At 37.9% G+C, this 16,382-nt stretch overlaps 2 protein-coding genes across 4 annotated transcripts in view; both read right to left on the bottom strand.

Annotated features, from left to right (window-relative positions):
- Window positions 1-16,382, bottom strand: part of LOC135461649 (dual 3',5'-cyclic-AMP and -GMP phosphodiesterase 11-like) — a 103,649-nt gene that overhangs the window by 10,225 nt on the left and 77,042 nt on the right. For all 3 annotated transcript variants that reach the window (XM_064738835.1, XM_064738834.1, XM_064738836.1), the window contains 7 exons: window positions 9,487-9,557; window positions 8,907-8,970; window positions 4,131-4,178; window positions 2,440-2,586; window positions 1,842-1,985; window positions 773-919; window positions 86-193 (listed from right to left, as the gene is read on the bottom strand). In XM_064738835.1, coding sequence (XP_064594905.1) covers window positions 86-193; window positions 773-919; window positions 1,842-1,985; window positions 2,440-2,586; window positions 4,131-4,178; window positions 8,907-8,970; window positions 9,487-9,557 — 729 coding nt within the window. The remainder of the gene's footprint in view (window positions 1-85; window positions 194-772; window positions 920-1,841; window positions 1,986-2,439; window positions 2,587-4,130; window positions 4,179-8,906; window positions 8,971-9,486; window positions 9,558-16,382) is intronic.
- On the bottom strand, window positions 11,326-13,093 carry LOC135482255 (tektin-3-like). Its single transcript, XM_064762144.1, has one exon. It carries the CDS (start codon window positions 12,730-12,732, stop codon window positions 11,326-11,328), a length of 1,407 nt encoding a protein of 468 aa, XP_064618214.1. The 5' UTR covers window positions 12,733-13,093.

The following is a 16,382-nucleotide window of genomic DNA, read 5'->3' as shown; positions in this document are numbered from 1 at the left end:
CTACAGATAGACAGACAGACAGGGTGGTGCCAGTATACCTCACTAACTTTGTTGAGAGGGTTATAACAAAGTCAGACCAATTCACCTTTATCATACAGAACATCGTCTGGGCGACATTGAAGGCGTGTCTCCAGTTATGATAAGTGACATTTCTGTAGTTCTTCTTCACACTCAGCAGCCATCTGCATAGAACCTGAACACAGCAGATATAAATCATGTGTAATTCAAATTGCTTCTGTTTGATCCACATCAATGATTACTTAATTGTGCCTATACACATACTTGCTTATCTCAAACTCCATCTCTCCCAATACTCTGAGATATGTACATTGCTTACAATTCAAAATACAAACAAATGTTCACAAAAGAATGAAATAACACTGAATTAAAGAAGAATCTGATGTGGGCAAAATGTCTTAAAATAATCATACCATGAAAAATGGATATTATCAGATTTAAAATACAAAGCCTTACAAATTACTATCATTCATAATAAGTGAAATATTCTTGAGTAAGGCATAAAACACCAATCAAAAAAAAAAAAAAATCAAAAAAAAAAAAAATCAAAAAAAAAAAACCTATCATTCATAATCCATATGTTTCTTGCCACATTATTAGGCATCCAACAGGTTGGTCGGAATACACCATGTCAGAGTGTGCTGACACAAGGCTAATCAGCAGCTAATGTCATTCTGCAGTGTGCCAAATCTGGGAAGTGCAAAGAGTAGTGATTTTAAATTCTATTAACAGCAGAAAGTAGCCATTCCCTTACTTCGTAATTGATGTGGAAGCGTTCTAAGAGATCTAGATCGAGGAACATTCGTATACAGGCTCGTATCGTATCATCATCATCCAGGCCAAAGTCATTAAAGCCATAATCCAACAGGTTGAAAAACTTGGACGAAGGAATGCCTAAATTCTTGAAAAATAAAGTCAACAACAAAAACAAATGATACTAGCACATAAAAACTGTTCATGTAATTACAAGTGTAACACTATTTTTATTCAAATAAAAGTTCATAATTTACTAAACTATAATAATGCAAAAACACTGTACTATACTTGTGCAGTTTTAATATCTGTGTAATGAGGATATGATAAGTTTTGATTAAAAAAATAATTAATTATAATAATAAATTTATAAACTTGGTCAGTCAACATTAAAATATACTTACCTTTATATTTACTTTATATTTATTTACCATTTAAAAAGTTTTTTAACATACCACTGCTTTAATGTTACTATAGAATATCATATCATGAAGTTAGAGATATATCACACTTTATACCTTTATTCTCTGTGTCTGTTCAGCAGGAGCTAAAGCACGATATGATAACACCTTCGGGGCCAAATTTCCCTTTATTCTCTGTGCCTGTTCAGCAGGAGCTATAGCACGATATGATAACACCTTCGGGGCCACGCTTACCTTTATTCTCTGTGCCTGTTCAGCAGGAGCTATAGCACGATATGATAACACCTTCGAGGCCACACTTACCTTTATTCTCTGTGCCTGTTCAGCAGGAGCTATAGCACGATATGATAACACCTTCGGGGCCACGCTTACCTTTATTCTCTGTGCCTGTTCAGCAGGAGCTATAGCACGATATGATAACACCTTCGAGGCCACACTTACCTTTATTCTCTGTGCATGTTCAGCAGGAGCTATAGCTTGATATGATAGCATCTTCGGGGCCACACTTCCCTTTATTCTCTGTGCCTATTCAGCAGGAGCTATAGCATGATATGATAACACCTCTGGGGCCACAATTACCTTTATTCTCTGTGCCTGTTCAGCAGGAGCTATAACATGATATGATAACACCTTCGGGACCACACTTACCTTTATTCTCTGTGCCTGTTCAGCAGGAGCTATAGCATGATATGATAACACCTCCAAGGCCACACTCTGCTTAGCCATGGCCCTCACCGCCTTCTCGTAAGTCTGAGTATTGCTGATGCCCAGCCCGCAAAATATTGCAAAAGCCTGCCAAGAAAAAGAAAACAAAGAAAAAAAAATTTCACACGAGTTCATGTCATGATTGAGTGATTGGTCCTGTTGGCTATAACTCGGGTCAAAATGTCAAGATGAAATTGTATGGGTTCCGCTGATCAAAAATTAAATGCATGAAGAAAGATCTCATAAATTCAATATTTGCTATCATTTTTTCTTCTGTACATTTACATATATGTAACATTTCACAACTTAGACAAATAAATTAATGTTATAGTAGAAAGTGCAAAAAAAAGTGCAACACACAACTTAGGATGTTTCTCGAATAGATTACATATTGCTGAGCTACTGGCATATTTTAAATAATCAATAGACTTATTTTAATGGAAAAAACCCAAAAAGAATCTGAAAGAATTTTTCATGAAATACCAACGACAGACGTTCTGTAGCAAACAAGCATATCCTAATTACATGTTATCAGCCATACCTCAAATAGGTTTTCGTCATTTTTGTTGAACGGCGTTTGATCGAGTTTATTAACGAGCTGACTGACGCCTATCACCTGACCGCAAGCGTTTTTGATTGGCATACACAAGATGGAGTGCGTGCGAAAGTTTCCCTGAAGTTCATCCACCTGTGATAGACAAATGAACACCCTAATTAGCTGCAGCATTGAAGGAACATGTCTTGGGATCCCCCAAGTTTTCTATAGACTTATTATGCTAGCTGCCATGATCAAATCCATATTATCAAGCTAGTTTAATAACGAAAGAGCAGCTGAAATGCTGACTTTGATCAAAAATTACAGAGTTACCTTAACAATAAGGAATACAGAGGGATGAGTTAAACAGCCAACTCTTGACTCATACTGGGAAGAGCATTGGATGCTCTTTACAGGTTTGCATGACTAATATTTTCAGATATATGAATATGTGAACAGGCCCAACAATGTGAGGGTACTCCTGTACAAGTGTAAGAAACATGTAGGCTTATGTGAGCAAACTTAATTCAAGCATTTACATGTAAGTATGATGGACATGGCAGAACATATGCACCATATACTAGTATACACCAGAATGTTACTAGCGGGTGGGCAGTGAAATAGCGTCTGAGGGCAGCATGGTGTGTGAACAAACCAATTTTGATAATGAATAATGGCAATGTCTAATTACAGTATAACCATTCTGATGATGATCTAAGATTGAGAATGCATTTAGGCGTGACAACAATGATGCGACTGAGTCTTCTAACCACATCGGCAATCCTTAACACTGAAAAAGAAGGGTTACAGATAAATGTGTAAAAAAATATTGTAATTATCTGCAATCAGTTTCTTTTTTCCCCCAAGACTGGAGAGACTTTGACCTTGGACAACAATTTTTTAATTCAATAGTTACATTTCGATAAAATCAGTAATCTTTCTTGGATGATTACACATGGCTGTTAAATTAAAGATTTTATCAACACAAAGTGATAAGAATCAAATGAAAAGTCATTTGGAGAAATACTACAGCTCAATTTCCTTTTCTGTAGGAAGCAAAGTAAGCTGTTTGCCACACACTTCATTGAACTAATGTCAAATCAATCTAAACTGATATCACAGACGAGCGATGAAAATCACTAAAATTCTCTACGATCAAAATTGCTTTTGTAAATTAGATGTCATAAAGGCATCAGATCTTTTCAGTTAGGCAAGAAAAACTAATGCTTTTTCTTCCAACATCTTCTGATCTTAAGACAGTGCCACAGGATGCCTCAGAATCCAATAAAAACACCTTGTAGACTTCATTTAACTTTTCCCCCATGTTATGGAGGGTTTCAAATTATCACATCTTGAACAAACTGGCAGCAAAGTTTTGAAATGTGAGATTTTTTTTGCACACTGAAGGCTGTAGGACGAAGGAGCCAAAAAGTAATTAAGAAAGAATGCTGGAACATCAGCCTAACGTTTTTCTATGCCAGTTTCAGTTGCATCTTCGCCGCACTGTAGGCCCATTATAGAAAGCAGATGCTAAAGTCCTAATGATTGCCTTGATTTATGTAATAACATTATGTTGTAGAGGGAGATATGAGCTGACAGCACCTCTTCACAATGACAAGAACTGCTCACATCAGAGTAACACACACAACTCTACATGTGTTCCCTGTCAGACAGAGGAGATAACAAAGTTTACTTACCGCAGGATCAAACCGATCATCCTTGTATGCGTCTGGGATATTCAGTGGCTAGTAAAACACACAGCAGAGTCAATGTTAGCTTTTAACGCATTCTTTGAACGTTTGTTGGCTTATTAATTATTTAATTCTATTTGACTGGTGTTCTAGGCAAATCTGTGACTGTGTGTGCATGCTTCACACCTACATAAAGATGTATACATGTAGGCAAATCTGTGACTGTGTGAAGCATGTACACACAGTCACAGATTTGCCTAGAACACGTTTCACACCTATATGATGATGTATACATGTAGGCAAATCTGTGACTGTGTATACATGTTTCACACCTACATGATGGTGTATACATGTAGGCAAATTTGTGACTGTGTGTGCATGCTTCACACCTATATGATGATGTATACATGTAGGCAAATCTGTGACTGTGTATACATGTTTCACACCTACATGATGGTGTATACATGTAGGCAAATCTGTGACTGTGTATACATGCTTCACACCTATATGATGATGTATACATGTAGGCAAATCTGTGACTGTGTGTGCATGCTTCACACCTACATTAGGATGTATACATGTAGGCAAATCTGTGACTGTGTGTGCATGCTTCACACCTATATGATGATGTATACATGTAGGCAAATCTGTGACTGTGTATACATGTTTCACACCTACATGATGGTGTATACATGTAGGCAAATTTGTGACTGTGTGTGCACGTTTCACACCTACATGACGGTGTATACATGTAGGCAAACCTGTGACTGTGTGTGCATGCTTCAAACCTACATGATGTTGTATACATGTTGATAGCTTAATTTACTTGGATGGAATATTACATGCATTTACTGCTAAACGTGGATGGACACAAGATATTTTCCAACTTGTTTTCTCAATATTCAGCTGCAAAACATAGTTGACTGATACAAAAATCTTCAGAAATTTACAGACATGTTTACTGCTTAACTATTTCTTCTGGTTTGTATTTCAAAATTAGTGGTCATGTGATGCAGGATGACATGAGTGCTATATAGCTTAGTGATGAGGGCTTCTGTGTAAGTGTATACCTGTGTAATTAGGATGGCAAATTGCTTGTGAGTCTATCATTACAACAACCATGACAGCTTGTTTAAAATTTGACAGCTTTTTAGTGAGAAGAGATGGGGGGTGGGGGTGGGGGGGGTGGGGGGGAGGTGGAGATATAGTGAGGGAAACTAAAGTTATATACATCGTCATTTGCAGACAGCTGACATTTGGATTAAATTCTATTAACTGACATGCCCACAGATGGCTACAGGCATGGAGATTTATTTTTATCTCTTTTAAATTAACACCTGACAAGAAGACAAGGCTCCATTGTAATCTACAATGAAACTATCATGTATAAATAAATAACTGTACCTGTATATAACACTGATAATATATGGCTAATTGATTTGATAGCTTCGCTGAATATTTCATGTATATGATGGCAATCAGATTATGGTGGAGGGAAACCCACGACAATCCACAGGTTACTGGAAGGCTTTCCCATGTATTGCCAGAGAGGAAACCAGCATGAGCTGGACTTGAAATCACAGCGACCATATTGACAAGAGGCTCCTGGGTCATTGTGCTGTGGTGGTATTCTAACCGCCTCGGCCAGGGAGGCTCCAGGAAGGCAATGAAATGATCTCCAAATGAGCTGCATGTAAGACCCACTAAACAGTTTTATGCCATCACAACCCTCAGAACAGCAGAGGCATGGATCTCTTGTGGATTCCCTTCATGCGACTGGGATACTAGCTATAGTATCTGACTATGATCTGTTTCAAAAACATGGTACACACAATTTCTTGAAGATCTAATTGTTCAAGCCTTAAGACAGAGGCTTACACCTAACCATCTGTTACATTTGAAACATATGCCAACAGAGATACATATATGCAGAATCTGATTCATTCTGCCGATCATGCAGGCAACGGATGTCTTACAGGATTGAGGCAGTCATTCCCTTTTCCTGAAGAATGTACAGTGTTGTGGTTTCTTAACTGTCTTATTCTATTTCTATTCTAATATATCCTGCGATGTAACAACAGTAAGTCTTCTACAATGTTATTGTTTACATACTCCATCAGAAGAGAAAAGGTTTAGTGTTGCATCATGCATGTAACGGATGCTGAAGTTTCATTAAAGATATTATTTTATTAGGTACTTCTATATAACTAACAGCATTAGCCTATATAAATATATATATATGAGAGCTTTCAAAAGCTGAAAGGCTTAGTAGCATTAACTTAAGACAATGTGATGAATGCATATGTACTGATGATCCAGACTGTATAGCCTTGAGGCTGGCCCACATGGGATATGTCTGCCCTGTCTGGTAGAGGGCAGTAAACAAGTGACATTGCCGGCTATTCTCTAACATGTACATCTCGCCAAGACATTCAAACCATGAAACACTGGAGATATTACAAGACTTTTCCTCCCTCAGGCAACACACATATTAGATAATGTGGGAGAGTTAACATATAGGGTCAGAACCAGGCAGGTTTTACACACATCTTAGTTTCCGCAGTTGGATGTGCCGTATATAGAACTATAATGAAGTCAGCAAACACAGGAGCCAGCACACATGATCATCTGCATGACATAACAGGAAACATTTGTCAAGTTTGCAGCATTAAACACAATGGAATTTTCCCCATTTCTGAGACATTCAAGCATAAATGGGACTGATCCTCTGTATACAGAGGCCTAATGATAGGGGCCATTGTGTACTCTTTGGTTTGTAGTGATATGTCAAGGGAAAAAAGCAATCAAATTCTTTCCTGAGAGCATACAAATATAAACCTAAGAGACAAGAAACTTCACAATATTGAGATGTAGCTAATGATGAAGATGTGAGGGTTTTTTGTTTTCCAACAAGAGGCTTATGTGAACTTAAGCTATATGTACAAAGAACATCATACATTAAATAATCTATTATTTTAAAACCGGGCGTATGGCCACATAGGTAGTTCTGAGAAGGACTGTTGTGTTGTCCAGTCAATTCTGTTATAATGGTTTATCATAACTGAACAGCAGAAATATTCCAAGCCTCGTATACATGTAGTCAACAATGATTTGTTTATTGTCTGTATAACATAGGGTGAGTGAGTGAGTGAGTTCTTGGGGGTTAAATGTCGTACTTGACAATATTTCAGTCATATGACGACAAAGGAATCCTTAGAGTGCATGTAATGTGCCTCCTTGTTGCAGGATAGATTTCCACCACTCTTTTATCTAGTGTTGCTTCACTGAGACGACTTACCGAAGAAGAGTAAGCCGCCCGGTCCGAGTCATCATACTGATACGGGTCAACTATTTGTTGAATTATCCCCTTCATGCTGAACTCCATGCGAGGAAGTTACAACTTCCTCTATTAAAGTCATAGGTGTGACTCAACCCAGGATTGTATAACAGTACAGGGAGTGACCAGGATTCAGAGGCTCTTAATGGTCACTCTTCAAACCAAATCTCCCTGTCTCCTTCCAGCAGGAAGCACTACTTATATTGATATCTCATCTTACAATGTTTACTTAACCAGGGATTACACCATGAATATAAATCATTGCGAATCTGAATAAGTACAATAGAGACAGTCTGAGTTAATCCACCTAATCTATAAACAGTATTCCCAAGCCATGTGACAAGGGCCTATATTTGGTCTTTTCAATGTAGACAAGATTCAGTGGTAAACAACAATAGAGATTTAACATTAAACTAATCAGGAAGTAAGTAATATAGGTCAGATATATAACAGTTCTTTGACAGGCCATAATTCCACGGACTTTTTACTTATTTATTTTATTGGTGTTTTACATCATACTCAAAATATTTCACCTATGCAATGGAGGCCAGCATCCACCCTATTTAAATATACAAACTGTATGTATATTATTGGGTGATGAGAGGGTGAGACTACATTATGTGACGATATATATATGAATTAGTGTAGTCTTCTCATAGCACAAACACAGGATTTTCAAACAACTTGGTACTGTCAAATGAGTATTAGGTGAAACATTTCATGAAAATATTCAGGTATGTGATTTGGTGTAATTGCAAACTACATATAGCTACTTTTCAGGCCATTGGCAAATATATAAATTATAAAGAACATGTCACCATCTTGAATTTCTGCAAACAACAAGAACAACACAGTATACAGCTACTAGTATACTAAGTCTTAATTGGTAGTTCTACATGACTATCTTGGATTTCCTTGAATTCTTAAACAAAATAAGATATTTCAGCTTTCCACTGTCAAAAGCTATACAAAACTCCTTACAATCTTGAATTTCTATCAAACTTACTAACAACAACAGTTACTTTGGCAATCTTTAACCATTACAACTACTAAAGCATTTTGTCAGTGGATTTTATGCAAAGAATGATTATGAAAATGATGCTAGAAATGATTTGTTTATATCATTAAAGATGAAAGCTTCATAAAACAGTGTAAAACTTTTTCTCCACACCCCATAGTTCTCTCAGAAAATTTCAAAATACTGGTTGCTGAGATGGTTGATAATTTTGAAGAACTGTGAAATGTACACTGTAAACCTATAGAGATTAAGACTATTGTCCTGACAGATAAAATGTCTGTAGCCAGCTGGAGAAACATATCCATGAATAAATAGGGTTCTTGATGAGGAGAAGGGTAAGGTGGGAATCAGGGAAGAAATACAATCTAAGGTTAATCACGAGGAAATCTGCAGAGAATAAGGCTGGGCAAGGATAATAATGAATTACCTCTCCCGTAGTGGCCACATATCCGGTGATACCGATGTTGATAGGGAACCGTGGCTCCGTGTTCCTATAATCAAGAGATCACACTAATCTCTAGCATCCAAGCCACGAACAAAGTACGTTCATCAACACTAATTTCCTTTTCCATGGTAGAAAGTGGCAGACGGGAGCAGGTGACGGTGTCCGATTTATGTTATATTTGCATGTCAGTTTTAATCTTCACAAGACCACATTCTGAACTGAACATTCCTAATTTCCTTGGTTTTTCAAGAATAATAATGAGAGAAAACAAATGTTTTTCTTAAAAGGGCAGAGATACAAGAATTATTCCCAAAAAGCATGTTGATTTAAATGTGCAAATAGTTGAAACGATTTATAATTTTACATTTTGTTCAACACATTTTCCATCCTTAATTGAAGAAAATCCATGACATTAACAGAAAAAATAATTTTAGATTGGAAACTATACACTGAAGCAAAAAAACAAAACAAAAAAGAAACATAAAAAGGTAAGGAATTTCAAGAACTTGTTTTCAGACTCTGTATCCATAATTTCAGACTCTGAAGTTCTGAATTAGCTTACCCTTCTCTGTGATACGTATCATCGTTGTCAAAATCACTGGCCTGAAGATCAAATACCTGAGAAAAAATGCCCTGAAACAGAAACATAGCATCATCAAGTTGAGTCAATAATATTGCTTTGTTTGCGCGAAAAAAACCCCAAAACATATTACTGTACATCTTCAACATTTTCAACTACTAAATCACCTATTTCAATCAAATTTATGCATACAATTATTATGAAAATGACACCGAAAATGATTTGTTTGGGTCACTAAAGATGGAAGCTTCATAAAACTGTGCAGATTATTTCTCTACAGCCACGGTTCTCTCAGAATGTTTCAAAATATTGGTGACAGACGCTATTGATAATGTTGAAGAATTGGGGTATTAATACAAGTTACAGATGAATCAACAGGCCTACCCAATTTAGTGTGCAATGAAACTGTTATTGCACTGCAAACATGTCAACATCATGCACCAACAAATCTGCTAGGTTGTAGTTACTTCAATTGGAAGGACCTACTACAGTTTGTTCTCCAACATGTACAAGGCTGCTACAATTAGTGCTGGTTGTACAATATCATGAATAAATCAATTCACAAAAAAGTGATACCTTTTTTTTTTCAGAATTGCTATTTAACAAATTCTTATTCAGGGCTCCAATTTAGTGTCAAATTATCATCAAACAACATTGATTTTCATAGGTAAGTGTATTGTTGCAACAAGCTAACATACATGTACATGTAGGAGAAAAATGTACATGCACAGTGTGCGAGGTGAAGTTAAAAAAAAGAGAGAGACTGATAAATTATACTCAGAGAATATTACTGATACGAGAACAATGATTTATACCTTTATTATATTTTGTTTTTACACAATGTTTTATCAATGCAGACAAATTCAATCTATTGAACAAATCTCATGTTCAAATGCTTAATTAGAAAAAATGTCTTAATTAGAAACAAGTACAAGACTGTCACATCTACATGTGTAGAACTAGCAATACACAGCAAATACCGTGATGAATTTGCATGAATACATGCAGGGCTCTATAACTATAAAAATACTCAAAGCTTGCTATCAGATATAAAAGTTTTAATGTAACGAGCTAAACAGCCAAATGAGGCATCTTCATCCTGAAGCTTTTTAACCTTCAGCTGTCACACACAACTGTGTAAATTTTGTCTAATTCACATGGGTACAGTGACCCCTGAAACTGCTCTGTTTCTAGCAATCAGTTTAATTTCATTTGTCAAAAAACTTGGTAAAATGCACACAAAACACTAAAACCAAGCTCAACACACTTAAGTCTGACTTATTTTGTAGTATAGGCATATATCATCATGTGCCTAACTCTCTTGTGCATATGACCCACATTTGCTAGGTACTGATGTAACCTCAAAACTGCTATCTATTAAGGATGCACAAATTCTTTCCACAGACTTCTAATAAATTATTTGACTCTGTTTTACATGTTACTGAAGAATATTTCCCTTGTATAACAGCAGCCAGAATTATGGTGGGGGGAAATTGAGCAGTCACATTATCTGATGAATGTAAAAGACAAATAACAAGTGTAATTTTCAATATATTTATTATACACTAATAATTTATTTTACAGAATGATTTTGCGCTGAAAATTAACAATACTGTTCTTTCAGACTGGTGTTCTCTTGAATATTTAGATATACCTCAATGAAAATTCAAGAGACAAAATTTTAACCTCAATAGAATGTACACTGTCCAGGGTCCAAGATAAAGGTATGACATTTTCTAGTCTGGCATCTCCTTTACAGCTAGCCGATTCAAAGATTCAGTTCTATTACAAGTCCGGTATGAAAATACAGTGACACAACAATTAGTGGAATGGCATAGTAGAGATAGGGCCCACTTTGGGGTCCATGGGAAACCCCTTTCTCATGCCCATGCACATCTTGTTGTCAATGGACAAGCTGTTCTCCTTGACAGAGATGTCATGTTCAAGAGCGGCCTTGGTTTTGATGAGGCGGGCCAGAGACTGCTCGGATGCCTTCAGACGGTCCTTCAGGATACGCACTGACTCTCGGATTTCGTTAATCTCCTTCTGCAGTGTCTTCATGACAGGGTCGTTGCACAGCTCCACGTTGATTCGCCTGGTCCTCTCATCCAATCGGGTCTGAGCTACCTTCATGGGATACTCCTTGTCCTGGATAGCCTTCCTCAACAGGTCGATGTTCTTCTCCATGTCAAAGATCTCCTGCATGGTTCTCTGAAGGTGGGACTGCAGCTTGTTCCTAGCATCAGTTGCCTCTCGGATCCTGGCATTGAAGTTGTTGTTGACAGAATTGAACTGACTCCACATATCGTTGGCGCAGGTGCGGAGGCACTGGTCGATCTCACCACGAAGTCGCTCAGAGTTGGCTCGCTCCTTCTGCGATCTGGTGATGTTAGTTTGAGTGTAGCGAGCCCACGACTCGGGGATGGTTATGGTGTTGTCGATGTTTTCAATTCCATTGCTGTATCCGATGCCGGCCGAGGAGTTGCGCAGTTGCTGCATTCTATCATCCAGATTCTGGGCGTGGTTTTTATCCTTGGAGTCTACCTCCAGGCTGTGTTGGGCGGCACGGTTCAGTTTCAACTGGACACAAGCCTTTTCCAAGATCTTGTTCATCTTCCTCTGGCATGTCTTGATGTTGTCCACTTCCCGGATTAAAGATTTTTCCACTCCATCATTAACCAGATCAATGCCATGTCTCTTCTCTCTGTGCATCAGGCACTCCTCAGCAATGTGCAGAGGATTGGCAGTGTCAGCCAGAGCTCTCTCCAGAACACGCTTATGTTCCTTCAGGTCCTCAGTCTCCGTTGCCATGGCCTGGATTTCATTGTTCAGCTCACTCTTCAGGAAAGTAATGTCATTGACTCTCTCACCAAGCCTTTTGGTGACATCGGTCTGCCTGTTGCGTGTACGGGCATCAGTTTCCTTCACTGCTCTCCAGGTGTCAGCTCTCAGTTTCTCAGCAAAAGCTCTTTCCTTGTCAGATTGGTTGTAGTTGAGCTGGTTGGACATGGACCAATCATTAGGGGAGTAACGGGAGTAGACTGCATTTCTGGCTGGGTTGAAGTAGCTCTTAGCGTGTCCCAGGTCGAGTGAGCGTCCCATACCGCCCATATGCCGAGAGACAGTCTTGTCCGTGACGTAAGGCAGGCTTCCTGGAGCGCCCCCACCAGTCAGCGGTGTTACACTGCGTGTTCTCATGACGGAAGATGAATCAAAGTAGTTGGACATGGTGAATTGTTGTTGTTGTAGAAGACCAGTGGACTCACTAGTACAAGGCTTGCTGTAAAGCTGGTTGTTGCTGGAAGGGTTGGAAAACCAGAAATGATGTCCTAACAGCTTCAGTTTGGCACTTTATAGGGTAGCTTGGTCAAAGTTCACACAATGTGGGTACTAGGTGCCAAGGAGTTGACATGGAGATATCTTAGCAACTATGACCAAGTAGAAACCAGACAGGCGAATTGAAACAGAGCTCTAGGGACCAAAGCTAAATATGAAGGGATAATTCACAGTGTGTAACACCCATAATCCCATAATCTTAAAGGGCAGCTATGGCTCAATGCAGTGTATAATCAGCTCCAGTGCAGGATAATCCTTTATACAGCTTTATTACACATAGGTGGCACTGCACGGCATGAGTTTATATCAGACTGTCATTAGCACATATTGTGTTGTAACACACCTTGCATGTGCCATATCCTTAAATCAGTAACTAATTGGTTATGAATTACACTGAGCAAGACATGAACTCTGCAGAGGCTATACGGTGAAACAAGCAAGCCGAGAACCACAGTGTGACATGTATATGTGCAGAATTGTTTCTACACAAAAATTCTGTGATAAAGACAGCCCTTTTGTCTCACATTGGGAGAGACAGTCTTCACAAGGTAATGCACAGTTATTTAAACACAAACGGCTGCAAATTGTCAATCTTTATTTAACTTACGAATATAATACATACTCAAAAACTTGAAAACCCTGAAGAAGGTTAAAAGGTATGAAAAACTGAAGTGAGTTCATCTGAAGGATAAGGTATTTAAATAGGATTTTATAAAGTACATATAGCTGAACTGTCCTGAAAGAAATGAATTCAATCTGTATTTAGCAAACAACTTGGTTTCAAGTCGTCCTTTCTTTCATTTACCCTAGCTGTGATATTAGTACATGTGCTCTAGATGTTCCACAGTGGTTATCAACAAATATCTACCTCATAACTGTCAGCACATTCATGAACATTTAAAAGAAAACACTAGATCAAATGTTTATTTATTTATTTATCTTTTTATTTTCTTGGTGTTTTACATGATACCCATCCAACTGTTTGTAAGCAATGATAAAAGTATCATAAAGCTTAGATAGCATACCCTTTTATTTTTGTGATGTTCCATAACCCAGTGAGATATCACAGTTCAAGGTAAAAGCAAATGTTATCAATTTTAACCAGTCAAGTTATTTCTATAACTGTTCACATATTCCCCAAACTCTGTGTTGTCTTTCAGCTTTAGCAGTCTGGGTTACGAGGGAAGCAACATTCTGTTTCTGGTTTCTCTCAAATGGCACCTCCAATGGCTTTGTAAGGGTTTCATATTACACACTGATTTAGAGAATTACAAAGCACTTGAGAGCATAACTGCTGTGACCATTTAAGTGTGTTCAAAACCTCTTCAAAAATACCTAAAGTTAAATCATTTGTTGTCTATCCTTTTAATACATAATGGGAATATGTTCCTGATAATTTAAGTTTCAAATATCAGAAGTCAGTGAAAAATTGTTTCTGGAGCCTTTGAATATCCTGAATGTGATGAGTTGCAATTAACTATGCCTTTAAGATAAAAAATTGTGGCTTGGTGTAATTGTTATTTGCTAAAATTATAAGAAGCTTAAGGAAGTCTTTACTGCAAGCAAAAGAATAAATGACTATCATGGATGTTGGTATTTACTATATTTATATTTGTTTGTTTATTTATTTAATTTCTTCTTTGATTGATGTTTAATGCAGTACTCAAGAATTGTCCACTTATTCAAAGATGGTCAATCTGATGGATGTAGAAATCTGTAGTGCATGTCCATGTCAAACCACCCACTAACCCTCCCACATGTGATGTACACACTTGCACACTACAATGGTGGAAGACCAGAGATCTTTAATAGGCCTACATGCGGGGCCTCCATGGCTCAGTTGGTTAGTGTGCTAGCCCAGCGTAATGACCCAGAAGCCTCTCACCAATGCGGTCGCTGTGAGTTCAAGTCCAGCTCATGCTGGCTTCCTCTCCGGCTGTAAGTGGGACAATCTGTCAGCAACCTACGGATGGTCGTGGGTTTCTCCCCTGGTTCTGCCCGGTTTCCTCCTACCATAATGCTGGCCGCCGTCATATAAGTGAAATATTCTTGAGTACGGTATAAAACACCAATCAAATAAATAAGTAAATAAATTTAATACATGCAATGCTGTGCGCATGTCACCACATGTTGTGCAGTGTATCTACCCTAATTCCCCCCACATTTTTGTACAAGAAAGAGCAAATTTCACTGCAAATGATGCACATTTTTAAGTTGATTATGCAGACAAAACTACATTGGTTTGATTGGCAAAGCTGGTATATGAATGTCCGTTTCAACGCATAGATTCACAAAAAGTTAAATTTTATCAGTCTACAGAGAATAATAAATTCAAAATATGCTTGAGTTAATACCTTCCAAACATGCAGAAAGGCTGAAGAATTAGAGTATTGCTTACTGTAACCCAAACCATAAGGCCCCATGCATAAACAATGAGTTTGGGAAGGTACAAATTCCCTGTCCAAGATCAGTATTCATCCCAAATCTTGCGGTACTTCATGGTAAAGCTACACCAGACGGTGTTACAAACCCACCATACATGAGTGACACTTTATAGAAAAAGTCTAAATTTGTTGAAGGTGCAGGCAAAGAGTTTTGATCCATGTATTAGTATAATCTCAATGACGTGCGAATGAATCACAGAGTTATGATCATTGGCATCCCGTTCACTGTTTTTTCTCAACTCATGTTGATTACTACACATATACGGTCTGTCTTTATTAAGGGGAGATTTGTGGGGCTGGATTATGTTGTAAGGAAGAATTAAGTAAGGAGATGCTGGCATAAACCTAGATCATCGTAGACCAAGCACTGCACACATGGCAAAGGACAGATCACATACATCATTCAGACCAGGAAAGGGAAAGGACTGGAAAAAATGCAACAAAAGGAAAAATCCCTTTATCCTCATTACAGCTTTTACTTCATAAAAAAAAGAACCAGCACACAGAATTAAATCCACTGGCAACAGATGAGGCCTCTATGAAGTCTGAAGCTACATCCTAATTAGTCTTGTACACAGGCCTCATTGAAGTCAAGGAACCTATAATGGCTGTATTAACCAGATGCATAATGTACTAGTATAATGTTATCACAATACCATGGCCAGATACCTCATCATTACTGAGCTGGGATGTAACATAAAGACAGACTTCCTAATCAGAAAATATAAGTATACAACAGAGGAACGTTTGCTTAAAAGGCATAATTATCTATGGCCAAAAGGCCCTCATTACCTCAACAACAAGTTGTGTCCTGTTCATTTACATACATCAGAACGGCAGGGATTTACAATGTTTTGGATATCCACATCCAACATGTAACAGATTGCCATGGTCATACAGCCTGGGCCTCTTGGCTTATGATGAGTTTTTTGTGCCCTCTGCGACAAATCCATACACTGATCATTGACACAATCTTATATCATCATGAGTCTCATCTTCCACGAATAATGCCAGCAGAATTAATCAGCCTCTACTGCTGGGTCATCCTGACCATATACAGATAATGGGATGGTCTTAAGACATTTGCCTACACATGTA

The sequence above is a fragment of the Liolophura sinensis genome, chromosome 1 (genome assembly GCF_032854445.1).
Source record: "Liolophura sinensis isolate JHLJ2023 chromosome 1, CUHK_Ljap_v2, whole genome shotgun sequence".
Classification (NCBI taxonomy): domain Eukaryota; kingdom Metazoa; phylum Mollusca; class Polyplacophora; order Chitonida; family Chitonidae; genus Liolophura; species Liolophura sinensis.
The sequence above is the reverse complement of the archived record's forward strand: the minus strand, read 5'-3'. Positions and strand labels throughout refer to the sequence as shown.